This window comes from Cetorhinus maximus, chromosome 24, assembly GCF_964194155.1.
Source record: "Cetorhinus maximus chromosome 24, sCetMax3.hap1.1, whole genome shotgun sequence".
Lineage (NCBI taxonomy): Eukaryota > Metazoa > Chordata > Chondrichthyes > Lamniformes > Cetorhinidae > Cetorhinus > Cetorhinus maximus.
Window position 1 is genome coordinate 8,491,088 of NC_135902.1, and position 27,064 is coordinate 8,518,151.

The following is a 27,064-nucleotide window of genomic DNA, read 5'->3' on the forward strand; positions in this document are numbered from 1 at the left end:
CTCAAGAAATGCATTCTCCTCTACAATATTACTTTAGCTTGTAAAGAGGTTCAACATCAGCAAAACCATTTTTGTTTTAAAATGGTCGACCTTGGTTGCAGGTTGAGTAATGCACCACAACGCTAAAGGAAGCCCCCCTGCCTCTCCCCAACATCAGAAATATGTGCATTATACATTGTGGTACATCAGTTGGAGAAAGTGATTTTTGCCTCTGCATAATGCTGGAAAAAGATCAGCAAGTCTGGACCTCTTCCTCTGCATCCACACAAGGGGAGTCAAGCTGGTATGAGAATACACTTCCAGGCATTCCAGGCAGCGCAAGGATAGTGACTCAACTCAATGACAGTTCAGATGCCTCACCCCTGCCCAGTTACCCTGTCAAAAAACACTCTGATCCTAAAACATGCAAACAAACCTGTACCAGCCTGCACAATGCCCACAGGCTTGTCACATCGGTGTAAGCGTCTGTGAACGCTGTGCATGCAAATTATAACAGCTGTATAAATAGGTAAATCGGTGTGAAACAAGGGGCAAATTTATCAGTGAGGACAGTGAGGGTACAGACTGATGGTGAGCTCAGCTTCTACAACACCTCTGCTGTGATTATAAACAGTCGGCACTAGCAGCCTATTTGGCTGTGAGGGGATTTACAACTAAACCTGATCCTGCGGTCATCCAATGACCATATTCTTCAGCAGGGAATGACTGTTGAATCCATGTCAGATTTTTTCCCTTCCCAAAGCCCAACGATGCGTTATTCTCTTTCTGTAGTCCAAGGGTACTGACACCAAATGCAACGTGCCGATTGACACCACAGTTGTATATCAGCCAATTCAGCAGTCTTGAGACAAACTAGGACTTTCCTGCTCTCTGGTGCTCAGCCACTCAGTGGACAGTGGGCTGATCAAATGAGTTAATATTCCAGGGATTCCCAAACTGTGGGCTGCGGCGCCATCCCACCACCCGCACTGCCCCTAACCACCCACCACCCCCCTCCCTTCCCCCCTCCCCCTCTCCGCCCCAGCCCGGCCGGGGACACGGGATGAGATTTTGGGGTCACGACCTCTGAGGCCACATGGCGGCCGTGGAGTGGAGACTCTGCCGGGAAAGTCACCGGACCGGCTCTGAGGCCCCGTGACATAGGCGCCCAATTTTATTTCTCCAGGTTTGCAGTTTGTGGGGAGGGAAAAGTGAACGAGTGACGCACAGGCACCCTCAGTGTCGGCCGTGAGCGGGCCTTTTCCCTGGAGCCACTCTCAGCGCCTCCCCCCCCCCCCCCCCCCCCCCCCCCCACCCCCCCACCCCCGTCAACAACTCTCGCCACCCTGCAGATTTTCAACCTGGGGCCACACAAAGTCTGAAGCATTGAAATGAGGCCACAGCGGGAAAAACTTTGGGAAATACTGGGATAAACTCCATGTACCAACCTGCGAACTGGTGAATTGTGCGGGTGAAGTGAGCGAGACCATATTAGAGAGAGAGGGCCCACTATGGAATTGTGCAAAATGTCAATGGAGTGAGCAATGGAGTGCACATTACTCAAGTGTCTTCAACGGGTGTTATAACTGAGAAACGTGAGAGGTTAGTTTTTGCCTGCGCTGCCTGGATGGGAAGCTAACAGAGCAGATTGTTCCTCCGTTATAAAACCCACCCAGTTTTCAGAGTGCAAATCAGGCAATCCTACCATGGGCTGGTGATCCGCTCTGCCACATTACCACCCAGGGGGGTGAAGATAAATTCCACACTGCACCCCTCCACCCTCAACACCTCCCCGCAAGGTGTAAGAGAGAATCACTGAAGGTGCTTTCTCTTCCGATCAAAACTTGGCTCCGTTTTTGTAACATGTGGCAGTGGGCCTGATGTCTACAGTGACAGCAACGTAGGAGTAAGGAATTGGTACCTTTATGCCGCCCCAGGACTGGTTGGAAAGGAAATCCACAGGGCTGGAGACTCCTGGCTGGGCTGGATATCGAAGCAGGAAGTCCAGCTCCTTTGGGTTTATTTCTTTATTAATCAGAAGAACCTGTCAAATTGAGGGGAACAGAAAAAGACATAAATATTAGTGGCATCTATTCATTCCTCCGCAGCATCCATCTGATAAAACCCATCAGCACTGACCAGTTTCTATGGGCCCCACAAGAATTGATGTTAATTTGTAACTGGCCAGATAAAACATCAAATCTGCTCTGATGCAGCCTTGTTTCTATAGCGTTCCGTAATTTTATATGATTATAAAGGGTAATATAACACAAATGTCTCACTTTTTGATTCTTGCCTACTTTCGTTTCCCATTTAATTCTAACATTCTTACTTCATGATCGACAGACACCAAGCCTGTGAGTCATGGCTGGCATTTTGAGAGCGCTCAGCAGGGCTGCTTTCAAATGATCCCAAAAGCAGAAGGTTACAATGGAACAGCGCACTCCAAAACATTCCTTTTGAACCTTTCAGCTTTTTAAATTAAGACCCACTTAAATGCTAGGAGGAACGTGGCCTGGTACAGCTCCATCGCGGTCAGCTGCAGCTTTTACATGCGCTCAGCTGGTCTAGTCCGCGGGGCTGCATTTGCAAAGCCCAATGGAAACGAGATTGAAGGCAGGGGGCAGAAAAAAAAATCGCCATGGGCAACCAGCGCGTCAGTTTGCAGACATCGTCCCGCCTCGGGGCTGTTATCAAAGAGGCTGAGCCCGAGGCGCAACAACTGCCCGCCTGCAGTTGGCGGGTAGCCAGTTAAGGCAACTATGGGGCCCGTTAACTCCCTTCTCCCCACCGACTGGAATTTTCCAGTCAGCAAGCAAACAAGCCGCCCCTGCTGGCCGGATCACAGCCAGTGAGAGGACGCAGCCTCCCAGCGGCAGACAGGGGAGGGGTGGATGATGGCCCAGTGCTCCATGTCACATTGGTAACCATCCCCTCCCCACAGCTGACTTATAAATGGCCACGATTAGTCTGTGGTGCCAACACAACTAAAGCAGAAGAAGCAACGGCAGCAGCTGTGGACCACAGGCTGGCCTGTGGAGGACCCCCCTGCCCCTCTAAAATGGTGATCTGGCAGCCACAGTCATTTTGAATTTCAACCGTTTTAAAAATGTTGACAGAGTCCCTCCATCTTGAAGCATCCTCTCTCTCCTTTACCTGCACTGACGGACGGCTGCTCTCTCAGTGCTGGAGGGCCTCCTATTGCCCCTCCAGTGCCGCCTGCCATCTAGACACTGAGCCCACCCTCTGTGCATTAATTAGCCAATCCTGTGAAAATCCTGATGAGGGCCTATTCCTGGCAAAAGTGCGGAGTTGGGAACCTGGATTTGATCCCGAAACCGGGTTCCTGACCCAAAATGGAAATTTCAGACCCTGAAGTCAGAGTTCTTGGTGTTTCAAGTGCAGGTTCAAATCAGACATCCAATAAATAACATCAGAGAGGCTAATATTCTCATGTCAACTTGTTTTTCTCTCGCACCCCACCTCAGTGTTCTTCTCAGGGCTCATGTTCCAATGCAGATTCATAGATGGCCCTTTGGTGTTTTGTCCAAGTGCCCATTCCCCCGGTGTGAGGTGGCTATCTGATGGTGCGGGATATCGGAGCCAAGTTGACCCTGTCCTCATCTGCCATCTCATACAGATGTTTATTGGTGACAATGACCGGACAGTCATCAGGAGCAACAAATCTACCAGATGTTTTATCTCCCCAGGTGCAAGGCAATGATGTTAACCACAACAACTGGTCGCAGCTAATTCAGCACATGGGAACTGAATCAAGGGCGTAGTGCAATTTTCCAATCTAACTGGAATTGCTCCCAGCATTGAATCATTGTTGAAATCTACAATATGCCACAAGGCAGCAATAAAAACAGGAATTGCAGATATGCACTGAAGTTTGATCTGCTTTTAAGTTCATTGGAAGGCTAATCTCTCAGTTTCAGATGTTGCCTGGCCTGCTATTTACTTCCATCATTTTTCAGTTCAGATTTCCAACTTTGCCAACTCTCTAATGATTCAGCTCCAGTCTGTCCAAACTCACCAATGAGAGCAGGCAGCTATCAACAACCAATTTCGACACAGTGACAACAAACACCTGAATATTGTTAGATTACATTGCACACTTAATTACAGACTTACATTAATCCCATTGACACAAAATTATTTCACAATTAAAGGATAAATTGGATTAAGGTCTGTCGATGGCAATCTTGATTGTTGCGAGATTTTGCATAAAACGACAGATGCTTTCACTGTCAGTCTGTTCCTATCTGTCACCATTTCCTTGTTTACTTTCAAAGTCATATACATGCATAGTATATTGATACCTAAAATTAGAAAGTTGAGTGCAGGCAATGTCATTGGTGTCAGTGACTAGGAAGAGTTACCAAGCTCCATAGGGGTGAGGTTAGGAGTAACACACAGAGTTAAAATCCCTGAAACTTCCAGGGCTAATGCCTGTCTCGTGCCCTTGATTAATTCCACTTTCAGCCTTGGTAATCCTCCTGTTATTTTATCAATATTTTAAACTAGGCTACTCATGGAGAGCGACAGAAGTATCCTTTAGTCCCCTTTAAGTGGAGCAGCATTGTTCAAATTCAAATAAAAAGAATATGATCAGAAGCTGATATATAGGTTAATGGTGCTGGAGACCCTGTGGTCAAACCTAAATAGATATAGTGTCATTAAATAAAGAGGTGCCCTGGGGCACAGGAATGTGGGTCACTGAGGAAACTCCACTTCAGAAATTAACTTTCTTTGTCATCCATTAACATCACGCTTTCGTGCACTATCCTCATGAATAGAGCTAGATTTTGAAGATTAAAGAAAAAGCGACTGCAGAGAATGTGGCTTTAAGGAAGTCTTGTTACATCGGAGCAATTCGGCGAAGAGCAGACATCATTTTCAACAAGGGATGCATTTCATGGTCAGCTTATGTTTTGAGGACATCTTGGGCTGGATTTCCATTCAGTGAATGCGACGGGTTTGGAGGTGGGCGTGCTAACAACTTCACATTACTGGCCAGTCTGCCAGCATGTTCCCGTTTACGACCTATTTTGATGAAGGCACGTTCCAGCCTCTGGCAGCGGGTACCCATTAAGACAAATTAAAATGCCTAGTGAGGGCACTCTTCACAAGCCGTCTGGAATTTACCATAGGTGGCCTTTGGGCTGAGGCCAAAGCCCGGCAGGTGGCTGGACGTGGCTGCAGGTGGTAAGGCTGAGGGTCCAGCTGTAGGCCCCAGGTCATGTTGTGGAAGAGTTTCCCCTCTACAATGTTGGCCTGGCAGCCATGGCCCCATTTTATTTTTAAACACTGAAAAGTCTTCAGAGGGCATCTCCATCTTGAGGTGCCCTCTCGTCCTCCCATTTACACTGTCAGCGCCACCTCTCAGCCTCCCAGAGCCTTTGGCGCTCCGGTTGGCCTTCCCGGATGCACAGCCTACCCACCACCCTTAATTGGACGGGGCTCCTGGAGACCGCCTCTTAATTGGCTACATCATCCAAAATCTTTCTCAGGGTCCCACCAAGGGCGTTTCTGTGTTCCCAACAAGATTTCGATCCCAACAGTGGGATTGGGACTCAGGAATGAAAATCTAACCCCTTATTTCTGATGAGGCCTGTGTTAATAAGGATTAGGATTGGCATGTTCAAGGCAGGGAAGTATCTGCCTCCATTTTAAGCACCCCTGTTTGGGCAGAGAACCAGCTAAATGAGCGTCACCTTTCCCTCTATAGGGCATCAGTGATCGCTCTACATCTTCAATAGCACTTCAACCTCAAACTTAAAAAAAAACACCTTTAACTTGCCACTGCAGCATTTCCAGTTTCCATTATCAGCTGTTACTATTGCCCTCCAAAGTGAAGCTGTCCGATGAACGCTATGGATAACTTTGTACTGATTATTTAGGTATGCTGGAGCATGTTGCCCCAACCTCACACCCCCTGACTCCACCTCAACCAACCATCAGAGACAACAATGCAGTTCCATTTATCCAGGCTTAATTTATGTTACAAAATTGAAATCCCTGTTTAAAAAAAAACACTTTCCAGGATTAAAAACAGCTTCTTTCAGTGTCCGCTGTTTTTTTTTAAAAAGACTTCAGCGGCGGGGCTGTGCAGGAGCGAACACTATTAAAGGATCAACGTACTGCATCACCCATAGAACCATAGAACCATAGAACACTACAGCACAGAAAACAGGCCATTCGGCCCTTCTAGTCTGTGCCGAAATATTATTCCGCTAATCCCATTGACCTGCACCTAGTCCATAACCCTCCAGACCGCTCCCATCCATGTATCTATCCAAGTTATTCTTAAAACTTAAGAGTGAGCCCGCATTTACCACGTCAGATGGTAGCTCGTTCCACACTCTCACCACTCTCTGAGTGAAGAAGTTCCCCCTAATGTTCCCCCTAAACCTTTCCCCTTTCACCCTAAAGCCATGTCCTCTCGTGTTTATCTCTCCTAATCTAAGTGGAAAGAGCCTACTCGCATTTACTCTGTCTATACCCCTCACAATTTTGTAAACTTCTATCAAATCTCCCCTCATTCTTCTACGCTCCAAGGAATAAAGTCCTAACCTGTTTAATCTTTCCCTGTAACTCAACTCCTTAAGACCCGGCAACATCCTAGTAAATCTTCTCTGCACACTCTCAATCTTACTGATATCCTTCCTGTAGTTAGGCGACCAGAACTGCACACAATACTCCAAAGTTGGCCTCACCAATGTCTTATACAACCTCACCATAACATCCCAACTCCTATACTCAATACTTTGATTTATGAAGGCCAGTATGCCAAAAGCTTTCTTTACAACCTTGTCTACCTGTGACGCCACTTTCAGGGAATTATATATCTGAACTCCCAGATCCCTTTGTTCCTCCGCACTCCTCAGTGCCCTACCATTTACTGTGTATGTCCTACCTTGGTTTGTCCTTCCAAAATGCAACACCTCACACTTTTCTGCATTAAATTCCATCTGCCATTTTCTGGCCCATTTTTCCAGTTGGTCCAGATCCCTCTGCAAGCTTTGAAAGCCTTCCTCGCTGTCCACAACGCCTCCAATCTTAGTGTCATCAGCAAACTTGCTGATCCAATTTACCACATTATCATCCAGATCATTGATATAGACAACAAACAACAATGGTCCCAGTACAGATCCCTGAGGCACACCACTAGTCACAGACCTCCAGCCTGAGAAGCAATCATCCACTACCACTCTCTGTCTTCTCCCACATAGCCAATTTCGAATCCAGTTTACAACCTCTCCATGGATACCAAGTGTCTGAACCTTCTGAACTAACCTCCCATGTGGGACCTTGTCAAAGGCCTTACTAAAGTCCATGTAGACAACATCCACAGCCTTTCCTTCATCTACTTTCTTGGTAACCTCCTCGAAAAACTCTATAAGGTTCGTTAAACACGACCTACCACGCACAAAGCCATGCTGACTATCCTTAATCAGCCTTTGGCTGTCCAAATAATTGTATATCCAATCTCTCTGAACACCTTCCAATAATTTACCTACTACTGACGTCAGGCCTACTGGCCTGTAATTACCTGGTTTACTTTTGGAGCCTTTTTTAAACAACGGCACAACATGAGCTACCCTCCAATCCTCCGGCACCTCACCTGTGGCTAAGGACATTTTAAATATTTCTGCCAGGGCCCCTGCAATTTCTACACTAGTCTCCCTCAAGGTCCAAGGGAGTATCATGTCAGGCCCGGGGAATTTATCTAACTTTATTCGCTGTAAGGCAGCAAGCACCTCCTCCTCTTTAATCTCTATATGTTCCATGAAACTACTGCTTGTTTCCCTTCCTTCCTTATACACTATGCCAGTTTCCGGAGTAAATACTGATGCAAAAAAACTGTTTAAGATCTCCCCCATCTCGTGAGGCTCCACACATAGACGACCACACTGATCTTCAAGGGGACCAATTGTGTCCCTTACTATCCATTTTTTTACCCAGTGGTAAAATTTTGTTTGTGGATGTCTTTGGACAACACGGCGAGAGGCCCAAGCACAGTTTTGTTGGTCACCTCATCCCCCAGTGTGTTTGGCTAGTTACAAACTTGGTTGTCATAGTATTTGGAGGTTAGCTTCTTCTCCATAGGAATGGGGGGGAAACAGAGTCTAGTGTCTCCCAAGATCACTCTGAAATACTTCCAAACAGTCAGTTATTGTAAGACATTGGCAGAAGCCAATTTACCTAAACCTCATCCACCCCACCCCATCTCCCCCACCCCCCATTAGCCTCTAGCAATCACCCACTCCTTTGCCTTGGTCTGGGAAAGTATAACTGGAAAGGAATTTGGGTTAGGATTCATGAATACTTACTTCGAACTTAGCAATGGTTTATAGAAAAAAGCTCATGATATACCAGGACCTGATTGGGTCACATGAAAGTTACATTTTACAGCAACTGAAGCAGCGCAAACTGCAGGCATTCAGCTTCATGTTGTGTGCTCCATGGGACTAGTATATTCCTTTCTGCACTGTTAAGCTTTACTTGATGTTTACAAGGAAAGACACTAAAGCAGAACAACATGAAACATTTTGAGTTCAATGACTTTTCAGAAACTGAAATGGTATTCAGGCAAATCCAATATGGGTACAATAATGTTTTTGTGCCGGCGTTAGAGTAAAGACACTGAATATTTCAGGCTGTCATCATTGATTCAAGCTTATGTTTACAAAAGACATGTTTGTAAGGAGCTTCAATGAAGTTGGTGCAGGGCATGTGGTACCGGATCGCGCAAGCATCGGCATTTCCAGCCATGGTGTGGACGCGGCATTTATAGAATGCTCTGCTTTTAGCACCAATACCTTCAGAGTTGTTTTATTTAAAAGAATCCAGGAGACCAGGGTTTTCTGTATCCCGGGCGTGATGGGCGTGTTCGGCGGCGAGATCGGAGAACCTCGCAAGAAGGCCCAAGGCCCGTTTCCTGGCGACGTGAATCCAGGAAGCGATTGCCCCCGTCAATGGCAAGCCGCGTTTCTCACCGCCGAATGTCGGGAACTTATTTGGAATGTATTTGCATCTTATTATTGTGGCCACACGCCGGAATCACCCCTCCCCCCCACCGACACTTCAACCTTAAAGCCCACCTCAGCATGATTTTACCACCGCGTGATTTACAACGTCCTTTAAGAGGCATGCACCTGCCGACCTGAACATCGAGGGGTACTTGGAGGTGAGCGCACACCACTTTGCGCAGCGCTTGCGATGATCCCAATGCAAGGAAGTGGCTCTGCAGATTCGGGGGTGGGGCAGTCACAGGGAAGTATCCACAGCAGCTTCTTCGTGGCTGGCTTGTAGTACTCGGGCAAGGACGACAGTGCAAGGGGGGGGAAGGGGGAGAAGGGAGGCTTGAGGCAAGGGCGGCAGTGCCAAGGAGACGGGAATGTTGGGTTAAGGGCTTGCCTTAAGGTCAAAGTGGGGGGCTCATGGCAGCACAGGCTGAAGTTTGAATTCAAACACATGCTGGGGGTGGGGTGGGATTGGGGGGACGAAAATGGCCAAGCAAATGACAAAGCATGTCGAAGGTGAGCACTCTTCTGCAGCTGAGAGCATTTAGCTTGAGCTCAATAGACATGCTTAGAGTCAGGCTAGTCAAGCAATTGCGCCCACTATTATGATATGGCAGGTGGTAATTGCCGGGCTGACCAAATCTCAAAGGGTAACTTGACTAAGCTATTACAATGATTGTGCAATTTGCATTTTTATTATGAGAAGAAATGTGCATTGAAGTCACAAGTAAAGATTCCACTACCACTTTTGGAGGTTTTAAATAGTAAATTAAAACATTTATTAACAAAAGAAAACAAACACAAAAGATTAAAGTTGCACAGTTAAATTTAGTTTTATAACATTTCCCAAAAGATTTCTACCTAGCTAGACTCACAAATAAACACCCTTTTCCAAGTAACAGTTCCTATAGATTCTTAATCTATAAAACATTCAGTATTATTGCTGCAAGACACCCACTGCTGCTATAAGGGAGATATTTCACAAGCTTCTCTCTCCCTCTCACTCGACAATGGAAATCCTAGGCTTGTAACAAAACTTGCTTTCTGGACCAACCAGATACTTCTATGGGGTGGCTAGAAGCTGCTTCTTTCACAAGACTGTGCTCGCACAGCACTCTCTTCAAGAACATATGGCCACACACCTCAGGCAGCATTCAATCTTTCCTTAAATACATTTCTCTCCTTTCAACTTTAAACCCATTGTTCTTAACTGTCATTTGAAAGTTACCTTTCCCAGAATCAAAAACCTTTCATGTTGTCTTTATGGCCATCACTTTCGGGAAAAATAAACTCATTAATGTTGCTTTATTTATTTATGATCTTTGCCAGTTGTAAAACTTCCTTTTTACTCTCTTTTTGAAATTCAGTAACTAAAAATTCAACTCTTCATTCATCTCCTAATGCAAATTCTTATTCATGTTGTATCTACTTGTATTCCATCTTAGCTTATCCATTTCCACTTCAAAATGCCTGCTTTTACACATAACTCTTTGATGATTTAAACCTTGCAGTCTGACTGTCTTCAGTATTACTAAATTAGTCGCACACACCCAGCATACACACAGCCCCCACAAACCTGCTTCACAGTATCCCACAGTAATATTGGAAAAAAGGATACTTTCTTTACACCACCCAAGCAGCACCAATTCCTGACATTGCCAATGATTGCTCCTCTACTGTTAACCCTTCATGCGCACACTTCAAATGAGGGCTATGGTGCTGCAGAGCCATTGGGGAAATTGTCAAGCTTAAGGCTCCTCTTGGGAAAGGTGGCCATCGAACACTGATGGAGGGCTGCACTCCGAGTCCCTTGCATTATGTTTCAGTAGACATTGAAAAGTCACCCTCATGGTCTAAGCAAACTGTGAAGCTTTGGAGTGCAGGTTAGGACAATGTGTTGAAATGAGAGTTCAGGAGGGAGTGGAGTGCCTGAGGTTCGCTCATGTGGTGTGGGGCGGTGCTGGGTGTTGGCATGGTGAACCATCATGCACACTAAACACTGGGCATCCATGCGGTGGCCTGGACTCTCTGCCAGGCATTAAGCGGCCTGAGAAGCAGCCGCATGTGATGGCCTGACCAAAAGTGGTCTTTAGGAGACAATTGCTGACTGTTGCATCTCTATCTTTGATACTGCAGTGGGGAGACCATCAGGGACATGGAGCCCGGTGACCTTGCTGTCTCTCTCATTGTTTAAAGGCTGGAGAGAAGAAGGAGAAGGTAGTGATGGAGGCGCCTGGCTCGCCAAAGGGAGGAACAGATCCCTGAAGACTAAGGGGTGGCACGGCCTCCTCTGCACGCGGAGGATGAACCCCACAGAGCTGTCGTTCGTAGGTGCATTGCGAGACCCAGGGTTTACAGAAGGCGCATGTGCTACCTGCAGATGAACGACGCCTGCGCATGTCAAGAGAACTGGTCACACATATATGCCACCTTCTGCAGGATCTGGCATCATTCAGATTCGTAGAGTGTCCATTGCCAGTGGGAGTTAAAGTTACCGCCGCTCTCAATTTCTTCTGCAGTGGCTCCTTCCAGGGGTCCACTGGGGACATTTGTGGGATCTTACAAGCGTCCACTCACAATGTATCCAGGAGGTCGCGGACGCTCTTTTTGCCAAGGCACACAACTTTGTTCATTTCGGCAGCGATCAAGGGAGCCAGGGGGCAAGAGCGCTGGGAATTGGTGAGATTTCCAGATTCCCACAGGTGCGGGGTGCCATCGACTGCACTCACGTGGCGCTTAAATCTCCCTGGCAACAAGCAGTCCAGTATGTGAACCGCTATGGCTCTCAATGTTCAGCTGGTCTATGACGATAACAAATGGATCACGTAGGCACATGCCAGATACCCCAGAAGCATCCACGACTCGTACATCCTCAGTAGATCTCAGATCCCTGACATCTTCCAGAGACAACACAGGATACAGGTCTTCACATGGTCCATCTCTGACACTTCCCTTCCCTTCCTTGACCTCTCTGTCTCAATTTCTGGTGATAGACTGTCCACCAATATCCATTACAAGCCTACCGACTCCCACAGCTACCTCGACTACAGCTCCTCACACCCCGCTTCCTGTAAGGACTCCATCCCATTCTCTCAGTTCCTTCGCCTCCATCGCATCTGTTCTGATGATGCCACTTTCAAAAACAGTTCCTCCGACATGTCTTCCTTCTTCCTTAACCGAGGTTTTCCATCCACAGTGCTTGACAGGGCCCTCAACCGTGTCCGGTCCATCTCCCGCGCATCCACCCTCACACCTTCCTCTCACTCCCAGAACCATGATATGGTCCCCCTTGTCCTCACTTATCACCCCACCAGCCTCCGCATTCAAAAGATCATCCTCCGCCATTTCCGCCAACTCCAGCATGATGCCACCACCAAACACATCTTCCCTTCACCCCCCTGGCGGCATTCCGCAGGGATCGATCCCTCTGGGACTCCCTGGTCCACTCCTTCATCACCCCCTACACTTCAACCCCCTCCCACGGCACCTTCCCATGCAACCGCAGAAGATGCAACACCTGCCCCTTTACTTCTCCTCTTCTCACCGTCCAAGGGCCCAAACACTCCTTTCAAGTGAAGCAGCATTTCACTTGCACTTCCCTCAATTTAGTCTACTGCATTCGTTGCCCCCAATGCGGTTTCCTCTACATTGGGGAGACCAAATGCAGACTGGGTGACCACTTTGCAGAACACCTTCGGTCTGTCCGCAAGCATGACCCAGACCTCCCTGTCGCTTGCCATTTCAACACTCCACCCTGCTCTCATGCCCACATGTCCGTCCTTGGCCTGCTGCATTGTTCCAGTGAAGCTCAACGCAAACTGGAGGAACAGCACCTCATCTTCCGACTAGGCACATTACAGCTTTCCGGACTGAATATTGAGTTCAACAATTTTAGATCATGAACTCTCTCCTCCATCCCCACCCCCTTTCCGATCCCCTTTTTTTTCCAATAATTTATATAGATTTTTCTTTTCCCACCTATTTCCATTATTTTTAAATGTATTTCCATCCATTGTTTTATCTCTACCTTTCAATCCCTTCCCTTCACCCCACCCCACCCCCACTAGGGCTATCTGTACCTTGCTTGTCCTGCTTTCTACCCTTAATTAGCACATTCCTTAGATAATATCACCACGTTCAACACCTCTTTGTCCTTTTGTCTAAGACATCTTTTGGCAATCTCCACCTATCACTGGCCCTCTATCCAGCTCTACCTGTCCCATCACCCCCCCCTCCCCAAACTACCTTATATTTCACCTCTTTCCTATTTTTACAAAGGACTTGGCTGATGACGCCCATGTGGTGGCCTCAGACCCCTGGTGTGGAAGGTGCAGTGAGGCTTATGCCACAACCCAGAGTTTGGTTGAGCACACCATTAACATTCTGAAAATGAGACTCTGGTGCCTGGGCAGGTCTGGCGGAACACTGCAGTACACTCCCCAGTGGGTGTTGCACATCATAGTGGCTTGCTGCGCGTTGCACAACCTGGCGATACAATGGTGGGGGACGACCTGGATGATGAGGAGATGCAAGAGTTGCATGTCTCCTCCGATGAAGAGGAAGTCGAAGGGAATGAGGATGATGAGGTCCTGGAAGGTGAGGGTGCAGGTGACGAGGCCATTGCACTGGCCAGATGAAGCAGGGGGTGGTGAGGCCCTCGTTGCTGTCAGATTCCAGGAGGATGATGAGGAGATGCAGTGAGGACAGTCCTGAGATCTTCACATTGCATCTGGGAATGTCTGACACCTGTCTGGCTGAGGGCAGCACACGTGTGCTCTGTGAAAAGGCTCATATCATGGAGGTGCTGCTGAGATACAGCAGGCACATGAACTTTAAGGCAACTTGATCCTCTGGCAGGCTTCAGCATCTCCTCCGTTCAGCATCACACCTTCACCTGTCAGGAATGGTGCTGTGATGGGAAGGCACACAGAGAATATCACAGAACCCAGTGACCCTTGGGTATGAGATTCTTGTAGCAATTACAAGCCGTATGGAGGTGCACACATCACTAATCTGGAGAGTGACTTTGAAGCTGAACAATCACTGTGCTCAAAAGGTTATACTCTGCACAGGGAAGAGGCTCTGGACTGCGACATTAGCCTTTGTTTTGTACGGGGAGCAAGGTTTCAAATCTGATTGACACAAACACTGCTCATCATAACAAGAAGCCATAAACAAGGAGACATTCTTGGGAGTTTATTTACAATGGTAAACATTAAGTACAAGTGATTGATATCCGTGCCCACATTATGCAACTAGATTTTATTGACCTTTCTAACCCTGCCACCACCTCCTTGACCTGTGGAGCTGGAGCTGCTGAGGTCACAGGAAGAGGGGATTCGGATGGGCCGGACACTCCCGGAGTCACCTGGGTGGATGGCCCCGGAGTGTGCACCTGCTGATCCTCCTCCCTACGGGTGCCCGATAGCCCCTGGCTGATTCCTTGACAGGAAGGGAAAGCGGGAGTGAGTGCGAGATGCCCCCCCATCATGTTGACACTGGTGGATGCCAGCAAGTGCCTCAGTGATGGAGTGCAACTCCTGCAGCAGTGCAGGACTGATCTCCTGGATCAAGGTCTCCATGGTGACCACCATTCTACCAGTGTTGACCTTGGTGCATTGACATGCAGGTGCTATCACCTCAGACTGAAGGCAGACGGACTCCTCCATCATGCCTTGCAATCTGAGGAGTGCAGCAGACATCCCTTCCTGATGTTCCTGAGCTTGTCTTTGCAGCTGCAGCAACTGAGGTATGACTGAGTCCAGAGGCTCAACATCTGGCTCTAGCTAAGCAGATTTTTGGCCTCCTGCTGTCCTCCGAGCTCCAAGTGTTGGACACCTGGGAAGTTCCTGTCTCTGCCTGCTGTGGATCAGAAAGTGCGATGTGCTCACCAGATTGTGACCCCGAGGCTATTCTAGAAATAGGTCCCACCGAGGTGTGTGTCTCTGTGCTGGTGGAGGGTGTGGGGGAGTGATTTCGGTTTCTGCGGATTTCTCCTCCGAGATGTCTTGGGGGCTTGAGTTGAGGACCTGGCTTGTGGAGCCCCTCAGCTGCTTCCCAGATGTGCCTGTGAAAGCAAGGAGAGATAATTAGTGCATGGCAGGGGACTGCGGAACAGGGGAACTGACTCACAGCATGGCTGTCTGATGGATGTTGCACTGCTGGATCCTCACTTGGTTGAGCACCGCCAACCTCACCGTCAGCACAGGAACGGTCCACATTGTGGTCAGGCAGCTGGATGGCTCTATTTTCAAAGTCTGCAAGGACCTTGATGTAGGGCACTCCTCCACCAGTCTGCGACCTCTGCCTTTTGTCCTGTGCCAGCTTGTCCTGCATGAAGACAGATGGAGAGAGTGTAAGCAGGATGCCTGCCAGACCAGATGACAAGGATGCCTGGCGTGTGTGGGTGCTGAGTGGTGCCTTGGACAGGATGAGGGCCCAATCCACAGGGTGGACGTAAGAGTGTGTGAGAGAGTGAATGGTGATGTTCCTTGAGCTGGCAATGAGTGAGATCCCTGAGGATGTGTGATGGGTGTGTGAGTGTGTGAGTTGAGAATGATGAGAAGAGTACTTAACCCGGCAGAAGGGAGGAGATCATTCAACCTCTTATAAAACTGGCAGGCTGTTCTCTTTTGGAGGGCATTGGCACTGACCACCTGCTGCCACCACCTCCCATGCTGAATTTGTCACCTTGGATGAGGTAATTTGCCCAGAGCAGGGTAGAGGATATCATGGCACACCTCCACTATATCCAGTAGGTGCTCAAGGGAAGCCTCGCTAAATCTGGGTGCAGCATGTTTCCTCTCTTTGGCAGCCATCAGATCCCAGCAGCTTCTTATCCCTTGGAGAGGGCCAGCTCTGTGCAGGGGCGGCCTTTAAATATGGTGCCCGGTTTACTGAAGGCCTGAGATCACAGTGGGGCAGAGGGATCAGAGACCAGCGATCCGATGTAAATCCCGTGCCTCCCAATTTTTTTTTAAAATAGCGCTTGATACAGCAGAAAAAGCCACGGCTGCCGTCGGCGGGTCACATGCCCAATTTCGGATTGTGCCGATGTCTGGGACAATTCCTTCCGTAATCTTAAAAAAAAAGTGATGCTTTACATCACCTCGGGCTGTCTCCGTGTAGAGATGGGTGATCTCCAGCACACAAACAGAACTGCAGGGCTAATGACTAATGCTGTATAACTTGCTTCCACAGCACAAAGATTCTGGACTTTCCAAATGCTTTATTGGGTAAATATGACCATCATATACCATGGAAAAACCAAAAATGCCAAGTTTTTACCAGCCACGATAGAGGAACATTTGTTTGCTTCTGCTACTCAGTTTTCACCATTCAGAAGTTGTGTTATTTTAATCTGAAAGGTTTGTTTATTCTTCACTGAGGTGTCTTTTGCACAGCAAAATGAAAACCAGAAAAACAGACAGGCAAGTTCAGAAACTGAATATAAAATCAACTTGTAGATCAGAAAACGAAGACAAGAAATCTTTCGGATGAGACATTAAGATGAAGCCACGTCTTCTCTCTAAGGTGGAAATAAAAGATCCCATGGTCGTATTTTTTAAAAAGGGCAGGGGGATTCTACCTGGAGTCCTGGCCAATTATTATCCCTCATTCCAACATCACAAAAACACATTATCTGGTCATTATCACGTTTGTCTTTTTGGGAGCTTGCTGTGCTCAAATGGCTGTTGGTGCTTCCCAGATCACCAAAGGGACTACGCCTGAGAATGTCCTCCATTGGCCGTAAAGTGCATTTGGTTTGAATGTAGTGCAGTAAGTTCTCCGAGATTCCAAGCCCGATTTACAACACTCATGATTTCCCAATAGTTTAGATCAACAACACCACCTGGAAGTTCCCCTCCAAGCCACACACCATCCTGACTTGGAAATATATCGCCGTTCCTTCACTGTCGCTGGGTCAAAATCCTGGAACTCCCTCCCTAACAGCACTGTGGGTGTACCTACACCACATTGGGTTGCAGCGGCTCAAGAAGGCAGCTCACCACCACCTTCCCAAGGGCAATTAGGGATGGGCAATAAATGCTGGCCTAGCCAGCGACGCCCACATCCCATGAATGAATAAAAAGAAAACATTAAGAGCTTTTGAATTGGGAGCAGCGATCTCCATGGCTGATTTATCAAGCAACACTCTGGCAGACTGCGATTCCTGGCAGGCATGGAGTCTTGGAAGATTTATCTTATTTTGTGCAAAGTTCTACGGGATCATTCCACTAAGCTAGGCATGGACAGGCCGGTAGAATGAAAAGAGATAAAATGAAAAAATAGCATAGCTGGGAATCTGAAATAGAAACAGAAGCTAGAAAAAATGAGGATACTCTATAGAGTCTCTGCTGCAAGGAGAGTGATTATTATTCTAAGGAGGACCTACAATAATAATTTTCAGGTTATCTGATCAAAATTCTGTGATCATTCACCATTTTTGATTTTAATTTTATATTATAGGCTATTACACTATTCAACAATGATTCAGAACAGATGTGCTCTTCTCTGTAATCACACTGTCAGCAATGATTCACAAGACAAATTACATGTGCTTCCTCTAGGAAATATCCCAAGCAGAGCACAAAAGTTTGGATAAGAAAGTCTTAAACTAAACTCCTGATTCTCTCGTTACACATAATCCTTTTCTGCCTTAAGGCACTGACTTGCTGTGATAAGGTTATAAATGGCATCGGAGGATTTTTCTGCACAGGGTATTCTTCATGTCCTAGCACAGGGACATGTTGCAAGCTGTTCAACAGTGGAGGCCTTGACACCTGAGTTCCTGCCCTCACCCAACGCCCACAAATATGCTTCTTTTCAGTATGGGTCAGTGGACAGCAATAAGAAGCAATAACCGTGGCTCGAGATTGCTCTCAATAGCCTAGGCTGATTGTCGCACCCAGGCTAAGATCAGCAAGCATTGAGTGAAAAGGAATTCTGGTAACCCCAGGCGGTGCATTGATCCAGTGTGTCATTGGGGAAGCCAAGCTCTAATTTACAGGCATCACTTTGTAAGGGTGAGTGTTGAAATGAATGTGGATTAAATGAAGAGTTGTAGAATTATTTACCTGGAAAGTAACCTGAGCTGCATAGGTCAGCTTATCGCACTCAAACAGTCCTCTTGTTGTGTATTGGAACACAGAAAATGTGATGCTGTCAATCAAATTGGCCACTCTCTGCTTGAGGACCTCATCAGCTGGTGCCTTTTTCACTGCCATTTGGAACACAACGCTAAAAGCCTGAAAGAAAGCAGCAGCAGAATTTATTAGCAAATTATGTTATTGAACATTATATCACCAGCAATAAAATCCTCATTCTATAAACATGCCAAAGCCTAGATTAGATTTAGCTCTTTATTCCTCAACGGCAATTTAATATCAAAAAGCAGTTAATTTCTGAAACATAAAATTGCGTAAAAGCCCCTCGGAATAATTCCTTGATCACTCTCTAAAACAATGAATTATGCACTTGGTAAGATTATTTGACACCTGACCTATGTTTCCAATACAATAATGCGAAAGAGTTTAGAACAATGGGGACACATTTAAAAATCTACACTGTTTATTGAAGCAGTTCATCTGCTGAATTGACCAACGGAGAGTGCAGGGAAACATCTGGTGGGCTTGTGCTGACATACCTTCAATGAGAATTGGTACATGGGGTGGATTTTATTGAGGTCGTTCATTATGAAGTACAATAGAGAAGCTCGACCTGCAGCAAGTCGGTAGTGTTCCCGCGCCTCATTAATCTTAATCTCCGTTACCTTGGCCTCTTTAACCTGTAATAAAAAGGAGAGCATCAAATGGTAAGAAATGGGCGATTTTACATTTTTTTTTGATATTCATTCACGGGATGTGGGCATCGCTGGCTGGGCCAGCATTTGTTGCCCATCCCTAATTGCCCTTGAGAACTGAGTGGTTTGCTAGGCCATTTCAGAGTCAACCACATTGCTGTGGGTCTGGAGTCACATGTAGGCCAGACCAGGTAAGGATGGCAGATTTCCTTCCCTAAAGGACATTGGTGAGCCAGATGGGTTTTTTTTTTAACAACAATCATTTCATGGTCATCATTAGACTTTTAATTCCAGATTTTTTTTTATATATTGAATTCAAATTTCACCTTCTGCTGGTGGAGAGATTTGAACCCAGGTCCCCAGGACTTTACGCTGGGTATGTGGAGTGCTAGCCCAGTGTCAATGCCAGTACACCACCGCCACAATGAAACAAGTGATATATATGTATATATGTGCCTACAGAAAGGTAGGGCAGACTTTTATTAGAATTGACCTATTTGCAGTGGGTGGGGCTGTATATGGGCCAAGAAGCTGATCATTGCGACAGTAGACTTCGCCCTGGCTCATCAACTCAGCCGTAGTATTAGCAGATCCACCTTCGAGTTTCCTGACCAATCACAGAGTGTGGGGTCTGATATGAACCGCATCTGTCAATGAAGGGACCTTGATTTAAAGGGATCCCGAGAAGGGATCAGAGTGGCGGCATCCTGCATTGGATCAGGACTGTTCTGCAAGCAAAGCAATGGAAGTGAGACTCGAGAAGGTCACGCTTTGTGCCCAACACCACCCCCCACCCCACTCCTCCCCACCGCAGTTCTTTGACTCTTCCCTGGAGGTGATGCTGGATGTATAACCGCTACAGATGTTTAGTCCCCCCACTTGAATGGCTTCCTCTATCATGGTGCCATGGTCAGTTCGTTCATCCACATTGCAACCCCCGCTCTCGCCCATACAAGCTGTAAGAACCTCGAACCCGTTGGACAATTGCAAGGGCGGGGGCTCCTCCACTTCTACCTTCTCAACCCCCTTACCTGCCTCACTTGCAGTCACACACCCCTATTCCTGACCACTGACCAAATCAGCCGACCCTATTGTAAGAGGTGTGACTGCCTTCTGGAACATTGTACCCAGGTAACTTTCTCACTCCCTGACGCGTCACAGCTCTGCAGCTTGGCCTCCAGCTCATTGACACTGAGTGGAAGCTCCTTGGTCCGCAGACCCTTACTGCAGATGTATTTGTTGTGGATCACACTGATGTCCATGAGTTCCCACATACTGCATATACAAGCATGCGAATTAGGAGCAGGAGTAGGCCACTCGGCCCCTCAAGCCTGTTCCACCATTCAATGAGATCATGGCTGATGTGATTGTAACCTCAACTCCACATTCCCGCCTACCCTCAATAACCTTTCACCCCTTTGGTTAGCAAGAATCCATTTAGCTCTGCCTTAAAAATACTCACAAAGACTCTGCTTCAACTGCCTTTTGAGGAAGTGAGTTCCAAAGACTCACGACCCACTGAGAGAAAACATTTCTTCTCATCTCTGTCTTAAAAGGGTGACTGCATATTCTTAAACAGTGACCCCTAGTTCTAAATTCTCCCACAAGAGGAAACATCCTCTCCACACCCACCCTGTCAAGACCCCTTAGGACCGTAAATGTTTTAATCAAGTCGCCTCTTACTCTTCCAAACTCCAGCGGATACAAGCCTAGCCTGTTTAACCTTTCCTCACAAGACAACCTGACCATCCCTGGTATTAGTCTAGTAAACCTTCTCTGAACTGCTTCCAATGCATTTACATTGTTCCTTAAATAAGGAGGCCAATACTGTACACAGTACTCTGGATGCGGAATCACCAGTGTCCTATACAACTGGAGCATAGCTTCCTTACTTTTATATAATCAATAGCATTCTACTGGCTTTCCTAATTATTTGCTGTACCTGAAAATTAGCTTTTTGTGATTCATGCACTAGGATCCCTGGATCCCTCTGCATCTCAGAGCTCTGCAATCTCTCACCATTTAGATAATATGCTTCGTTTTTATTCTTTCTGCCTAAATGAACAATTTCACATTTGCCCACATTATACTCCACTTGCCAGGTCTTTGCAAACTCACTTAACCTCTCTATATCCCTTTGTAGCTTCCTTATGACTTATTTATGACTTACTTTCCTAGCTATCTTTGTGCCATCAGCAAATTTAGCAACCACACCTTTGGTCCCTTCATCCAAGTCATTTATATAAATTGTAAAAAGTTGAGACCCCAACAATGATCCCTGTGGCACACCTACATCTGTCAACCAGAAAAAGACCCAATTATGCCCACTCTCTATTTCCTGTTAACTAGCCAACCTTCTGTCTATGCCAATATGTTACCCCCTACACCATGAGCTTTTATTTTCCGCAATAACCTTTGATGTGGCATCTTATCAGCTGCAGTATATCAACTGCCCTACTGTCCTTATTGTGTTTTAATTAACTAATTAGTTACTTTCTTAATCAATTTTGCCTCCCAAACACCAAAGGGGGTAACATGGATAGAAGACTGGCAAACATTTGCCTTCAGAGGAATGGTATGATCAGAGTGGAGAGTGAGAAAAGGGTGTGAGTGAGATGGGAGGATTTCTGGTTGTGCGAATGAAGTGTTTTGAGGGTGAAGTGAGGAGCAGCGGGTTTAGCATTGCAGTGCCATATGGCTTCACGCACCCAGATTATCTGAAGCATGCCGGGATGTGGCAGTGTCAGGCTTCCCTGATAGCCAGGTATGCCACATTTGGCTCCCCCTCCTCAAGTGGTCAGCTTCCTTCTTCCTCCTGCAGCTCTACTCCTTCTTCCTGTGGTGTTTAGCCCATGGCACAACAAAGCACTACCATTCTGGACACCCTCACTGGCAGTGAAGGGCACCCCCAGATCTGTCCATGTTAACAGGATCGCATCTTCGGCAGCCCATTGCTTGCTCGATAATTTTGGGGAGGCGGTGGCACGGTGGTATTGTCACTGGACTGGTATTCCAGAGAATCCCGGTTAATGTTCTGGGGACCTGGGTTCAAATCCCACCATGGCAGATAATGAAATTTGAATTCAATAAAAATCTGGAATTAAAAGTCTAATGATGACCATGAAACCATTGTCGATTGTTGTAAAAGCCCATCTGGTTTCCTAATGTCCTGTAAGGAAGGAAATCTGCTGGTCTGGCCTACATGTGACTCCAGACCCACAGAAATGGGCTCTTATTGCCCTCTAAACAAGGGTAATTAGGGATGGGTAGGAAATGCTGGCCTAGTTAATGATGCCCATATCCTGCAAATGCATAATAATCTTTTGAAAATTGTCCTGGTCCTCCTTTGGGTCTTGATGTATCTTTCTCTATATCAGTAAAGAGCCCCTCACAGATGTCATCCACCAAGTCCACATAGTGACTCTCACAGAATGAAGTAATCATGGCAGTTTCTAGAATATTTTGCATGGATATGTGTAAAGACCTTCTGTTGGCCACATACCTGAAGAACATTGATGGAGTGGAATCCCTTCCTTTTGCTAAACTCTCCAAAACTATCTGAAGGCACCTTGGCTACCACACATGTGCAGTCATTGACTCCCCGTACCTGTGGGAATCCTGTCACTGCAGCTAATGCGAGATCCCTCTGTGTCTGGCTGACTTCATCAATGTCAAAGTGGGCATAAGTGGTAGCCTTGCCAAACACAGCATCGGTCACCTGCGAGAAATAGCTGTGGGCAGCTGATTGCGAAATCCTGCTTATGTCACCAACAGATCCCAGAAAGATGCTGGAGGCAAAGAAATTCAGAGCTGTGGTGGCCTTGGCGGCCACAGTATGTGCCCGCCTGCCCTCTTGGAAGGAGGTTGGGTTCCAGGAGGCTGCAAATGTCAGTAATTACCTATTGCGAAAGCCTTAGCCTCTAAAGCACTGTTGCTCTGTCATGTCATGGAAGCCGATCCTCTTCCTCCATTCCCTGTGCAGGGATATCACCTTCTTTGAGCTGGAACTCTGTGCCCATCCCCTCTGTCCAGTGGAGAGGTATGTACCTGTGGAGGAGGCAGCTGCTGCTATTCTTGCTACTGCTGCTGGTGTTGTGCTGCGGTTGCTCCTGACATTGATGTGGCTGTTCCTCCTGTTCCTCATCAGAGGTCCATGGTTTAGCTGCATAAGCTGCTTCCATGCTGCAGTGAAAGCTGACAGATCAAAGTGGGCAAAGTTCAAGGTAGGCGAAATGCCTTCCAGAAATTTGGAAATCACCCGTAAAGCAGCGAAAGCACACTCTTGGGAGAAGCCTTGTGAGCACAGGTTTTTCATAAAGGCAGGCTGGCAGCTATGTGGTTTCACTGTTTAAATGCTTTCCAGTCTGTCTGATCAATGACTCCCTGCTGTGCTCTCGACTTGTTGGCCCTGGCGAGTTCCACAAAGCTCGGGAAACCTGTGCACTGACTGTTGAAGTTGGAACCATGGGTTAAAGCCTCAATTAGCTGGATATTTAAATATTTAAATGACTGATCGACGTTACTTTGGGGGTTTCTCGCTTGCCTGGAAACATGCCCCGGTAAAAGCCGGAAATTAATGGGATCCTGTTGGAATACCAACACACTGGGAATTTAACCCTGCCACCCTTACCCAAACCCATTTCCCTTCAGCAGTTCAAACTTTTCCCACGGATTTTGAAAAGTGCCAATTGGGGATTATTTGACCTTTACTTCCATTTTCAGGCACAGGAGGACATGTTCAAAAAACCTTCTGTATTTTGAGATATCTCAGGCAAAACAGAGGCGATGAAAGCTGTCACTTGCCGACAGCGTTGATGGTTTACATACAGATATCTAGGAGAGCATAACTCGAGCAGTTTCAAACAAGAGAAGTATCTGCCTTACAGCATAGCCTCGTTTAGACTTTAAAAGGTAGTTATCTCCAGTCTGCTCAGAGCTGAGATTTAGGTATACAGGATGGAAGGGCTGTGGCTCATTGCAAACCTGAGGTCTGCTGACCTTAGGGGTAACTCCTTCCATACCTGAGCTCCACAAACATTTATATCCCACAATCATTCCAGAGTTTGTTTGAGTTACTTTTCACTGTGCCAAAATGCAAACAATGCCATCAAAAGTTGTGACCCCCTCACTTCACAGCTGAGGCTCATTCTGTGTGTTAGCAGCTCTTTAAGAGTGACTGGACATCGGGCCTAATTCTCAAAGGCCCTAAAATTATACAGCGAGAATATTATTGTCCTAATCACAGTCCATTTGCCTGTAATTCCTCTACGCTATTTTGATGAAACTGTTTTAAATTGAAGCAATGTTGAGTATTTATCTCCTATCATCCCATAGCGTAATTTGAGACACAAGAATCTTTGGGTACACATTTTATTCTTTGGTGTTTGGCTATGTTTTAGCTGCTTTGATATCCGGCTTGATCAAGGGAAGCAACTGAGAAAACCTGCCTTTCAGCTGCACTACAATTTATTATCTTAATGAGCCTCACACAAAACAGATCGATCCTTAACTTAATTGTAAATTTCGAGGCGAGTAAAAGTGTCTGTCAGAGCTGTTGGATATTCTTCATCACCAATACAGCTCTCCCTGCTCTTTTGAACATGTATTTCTTAAATATGTCTTACTTCTAAGACGGCATCTTTCAATTCCTGATCTTTATTCATGGAATTCTCTAGCTAAAGACAAAATGGGGAGAATGAATCAAAAGGGGGCTTCAAATGATTACTTTAGAAGCAATTGCAGAGCTTCACACCTGAATATTTAATGCGCTTGTATGATGACATCCCTGCATCTGTGTTATCTTACACTGACATTAACGCAATCGAAATAAAACTGAGCGAGAATTTTTACATTTGAAATTATTGCCCTCAAGAAGTAAATAATATTTTATGGGAGTTTTAAAATATTTTCCACGAGTTAATCCATAACCAAAAAAGCAAAAACAGCATTTTATTGAACAAATTTTGAGAGCGTTATTCATTTTCTTCATATGTTATGATGTGAACTGACTGTTGTATTAATACCACAGAGGACATGTGGAATTTAAAAGTTAAATAGGCCAGATATGTTAAAAAAAATGTCCAGTTATATTCAAACATTCCGAATCCACATACTAATCTGAGCTCACAGATTGCTTTCCAGACTGAACTCTGAGGAATATAGATAGTTGGCTTTGGCAGAAGGCAAGGCAAATGATATGTTATTTTAGTTCCTTCTGAACTGGTTACAGTGTTCAACAAGTTTCTCAAACAGACTGAGAATTAATACATCCCCTTTCTCGTCATAAATCACTTCTAAATGTGTCTGGAGGCATGTTCTCTGTCTAAATGACATTCACTTTGTAGCCTGACATGGGCTCACCTTCTCTTCAATCTCAGCTGCAGTCCTCTTGGTAGTTTCCAGGTTTTCTACCAAGGCTGTGTCTCCAAGGAAGTTTCCAGAAGCAGAGGAAAGGCGGGAAAGCAGATTGTCCTCCAAGGTTTTCAAGGTGATTTTGAAGCCATTTTGCTGCTTTGTGAGGTTGGACTGCAAAGAGAATACCACAGAGACCTCAGTCATATTTTAAGAACATCACCTGCACCATGAGTGCAAAACTTGCAAAGAGACAAGCCTTTTAAGAAAGCCTCAGTCGATTAAAATTACAAACGACTGCAAAAATGAGGTTACTGTCTGCATGATACAATGCGTGTTTGGTGATTTCATTCTAACATCACTCCTGTGACCTAATTAGAAGATCAGAGCAATTACAAAAGTGCAGAATTTTTATTACTTTGCTAATTAGAATGGGGTCAATAATATATTATTCATATCTTCACTGGAGTGGAACAGTACTCTGGGGAGGAAAGGAATACATGATTTACATCTGTTCCAATATTGAATGAAGCACAAATGACATGTCACAACAGTATATTTGAAGTATTACCCTCTTAACGAAAGAGATAAGACAGGGAGTTCTTACATAGGATCTATGGCACAGACGCAGGTAATCTGTTCCAACTGGATTATGCTAGTGTTTATTCTCCACAGGTTTGCTCCAACTCTAATTATCTCTTAACACCATGTGTCCTTTCCACTTGTCCATGAAGCTTCTTCTTAAGTGGACCAATGCTATCCACTTCACCCAGTCCAAGTGACAATGAGTTGCACATATTCACTATTCTCTGTGTATTTTTACATCCTTTATTTGACCTATTTGTGGCCATCTTTTATTTATGCTCCCCTTGTTCTGGACACATCCACAAGTGTAAACAGTTTCCTTATAGTTTAACGATCAAGCCCTTTCCTAATTTGAAAGACCTCTATCAGGCCTCCTCTTAGTTTTCTCCTTTCTAGGAGAAAAGAAACCCAGGGCTGAAATCTACTCTTCCCCACTGGCGGGTCTGAAGATAGGAGGTTATGTAAAATCTAGTGGGTGCTGCATCGCCACCTCCGGCCCAACTCTGCCCCGTCCACGGTTATATGCGGGATGCGGGAGCCTTTAGGCGGCCTGCCAATTAATGACCATTTAAGGGCCTCAGCCTGCCACCACTGGTGGTTTTCCTGCGCTGGGGGAAGCCCCAAGCCATGTGGGAAGCCTGGCATCTTTTGCTGCGCAGGCTGAAGTCAAGCAAGGCGTGGGGTTGACCTCTTTTGCAAACACTCTGGGCCCATTGGAGACCCCACAAGTCATAAACCCACCCCCCACCCCCTTTTACCCTCCACCCTCCCCCTTGGCCTCTGAAACCTGGCCCCCACCCCTGGCCCGCCAGCCTGGCCTGACCAAGACACAAGGCTTACATTTGACTCCAGGCACCTCTTTGGGTCTGGCTGCGGTCCCAGCATTGGCCACTGCTCCTGGTGGCACTGTTGGGATGAGAGAGCTGCCGGCCAATCAAATTAGCCAGCAATTCTCTGAGGCAGGACTTTGTCCCCAGATAGGGATGCAAGTCCACCTTCAGCCACCTAACGCTGCTTCCAGTGTTAAACAATAGCAGGGCAGCTATCGGGAGTGGTTGCAGGCTCCCCCTGACATTTTAGCTGAGGGGTCATAGACCACTGTGCCCCACTAATTATAGTCCCCAGTCTTCTAGATCTCACCTGGCAATTCCACCCTCCGAATTCTGACAACATCCCTGTAAATCTCTTCTGCACTTTCTCCTTTGCTTCAGTTTCCTTTCTACATTTTGGAGACCAGAATTGCCCACAGTTTTCCAAGTCTGGTATAACCAAAAGTTTTATGAAATTTAACATTGGCCAGAATTTTTCCGTCGGC

At 46.4% G+C, this 27,064-nt stretch overlaps 1 protein-coding gene across 2 annotated transcripts in view; it reads right to left on the reverse strand.

Moving 5' to 3' along the window:
- dnah9 (dynein, axonemal, heavy chain 9) overlaps positions 1-27,064 on the reverse strand; it is a 563,627-nt gene that overhangs the window by 148,962 nt on the left and 387,601 nt on the right. For both annotated transcript variants that reach the window (XM_078570706.1, XM_078570707.1), the window contains 4 exons: positions 25,174-25,338; positions 18,658-18,798; positions 18,089-18,259; positions 1,901-2,023 (listed from right to left, as the gene is read on the reverse strand). In XM_078570706.1, coding sequence (XP_078426832.1) covers positions 1,901-2,023; positions 18,089-18,259; positions 18,658-18,798; positions 25,174-25,338 — 600 coding nt within the window. The remainder of the gene's footprint in view (positions 1-1,900; positions 2,024-18,088; positions 18,260-18,657; positions 18,799-25,173; positions 25,339-27,064) is intronic.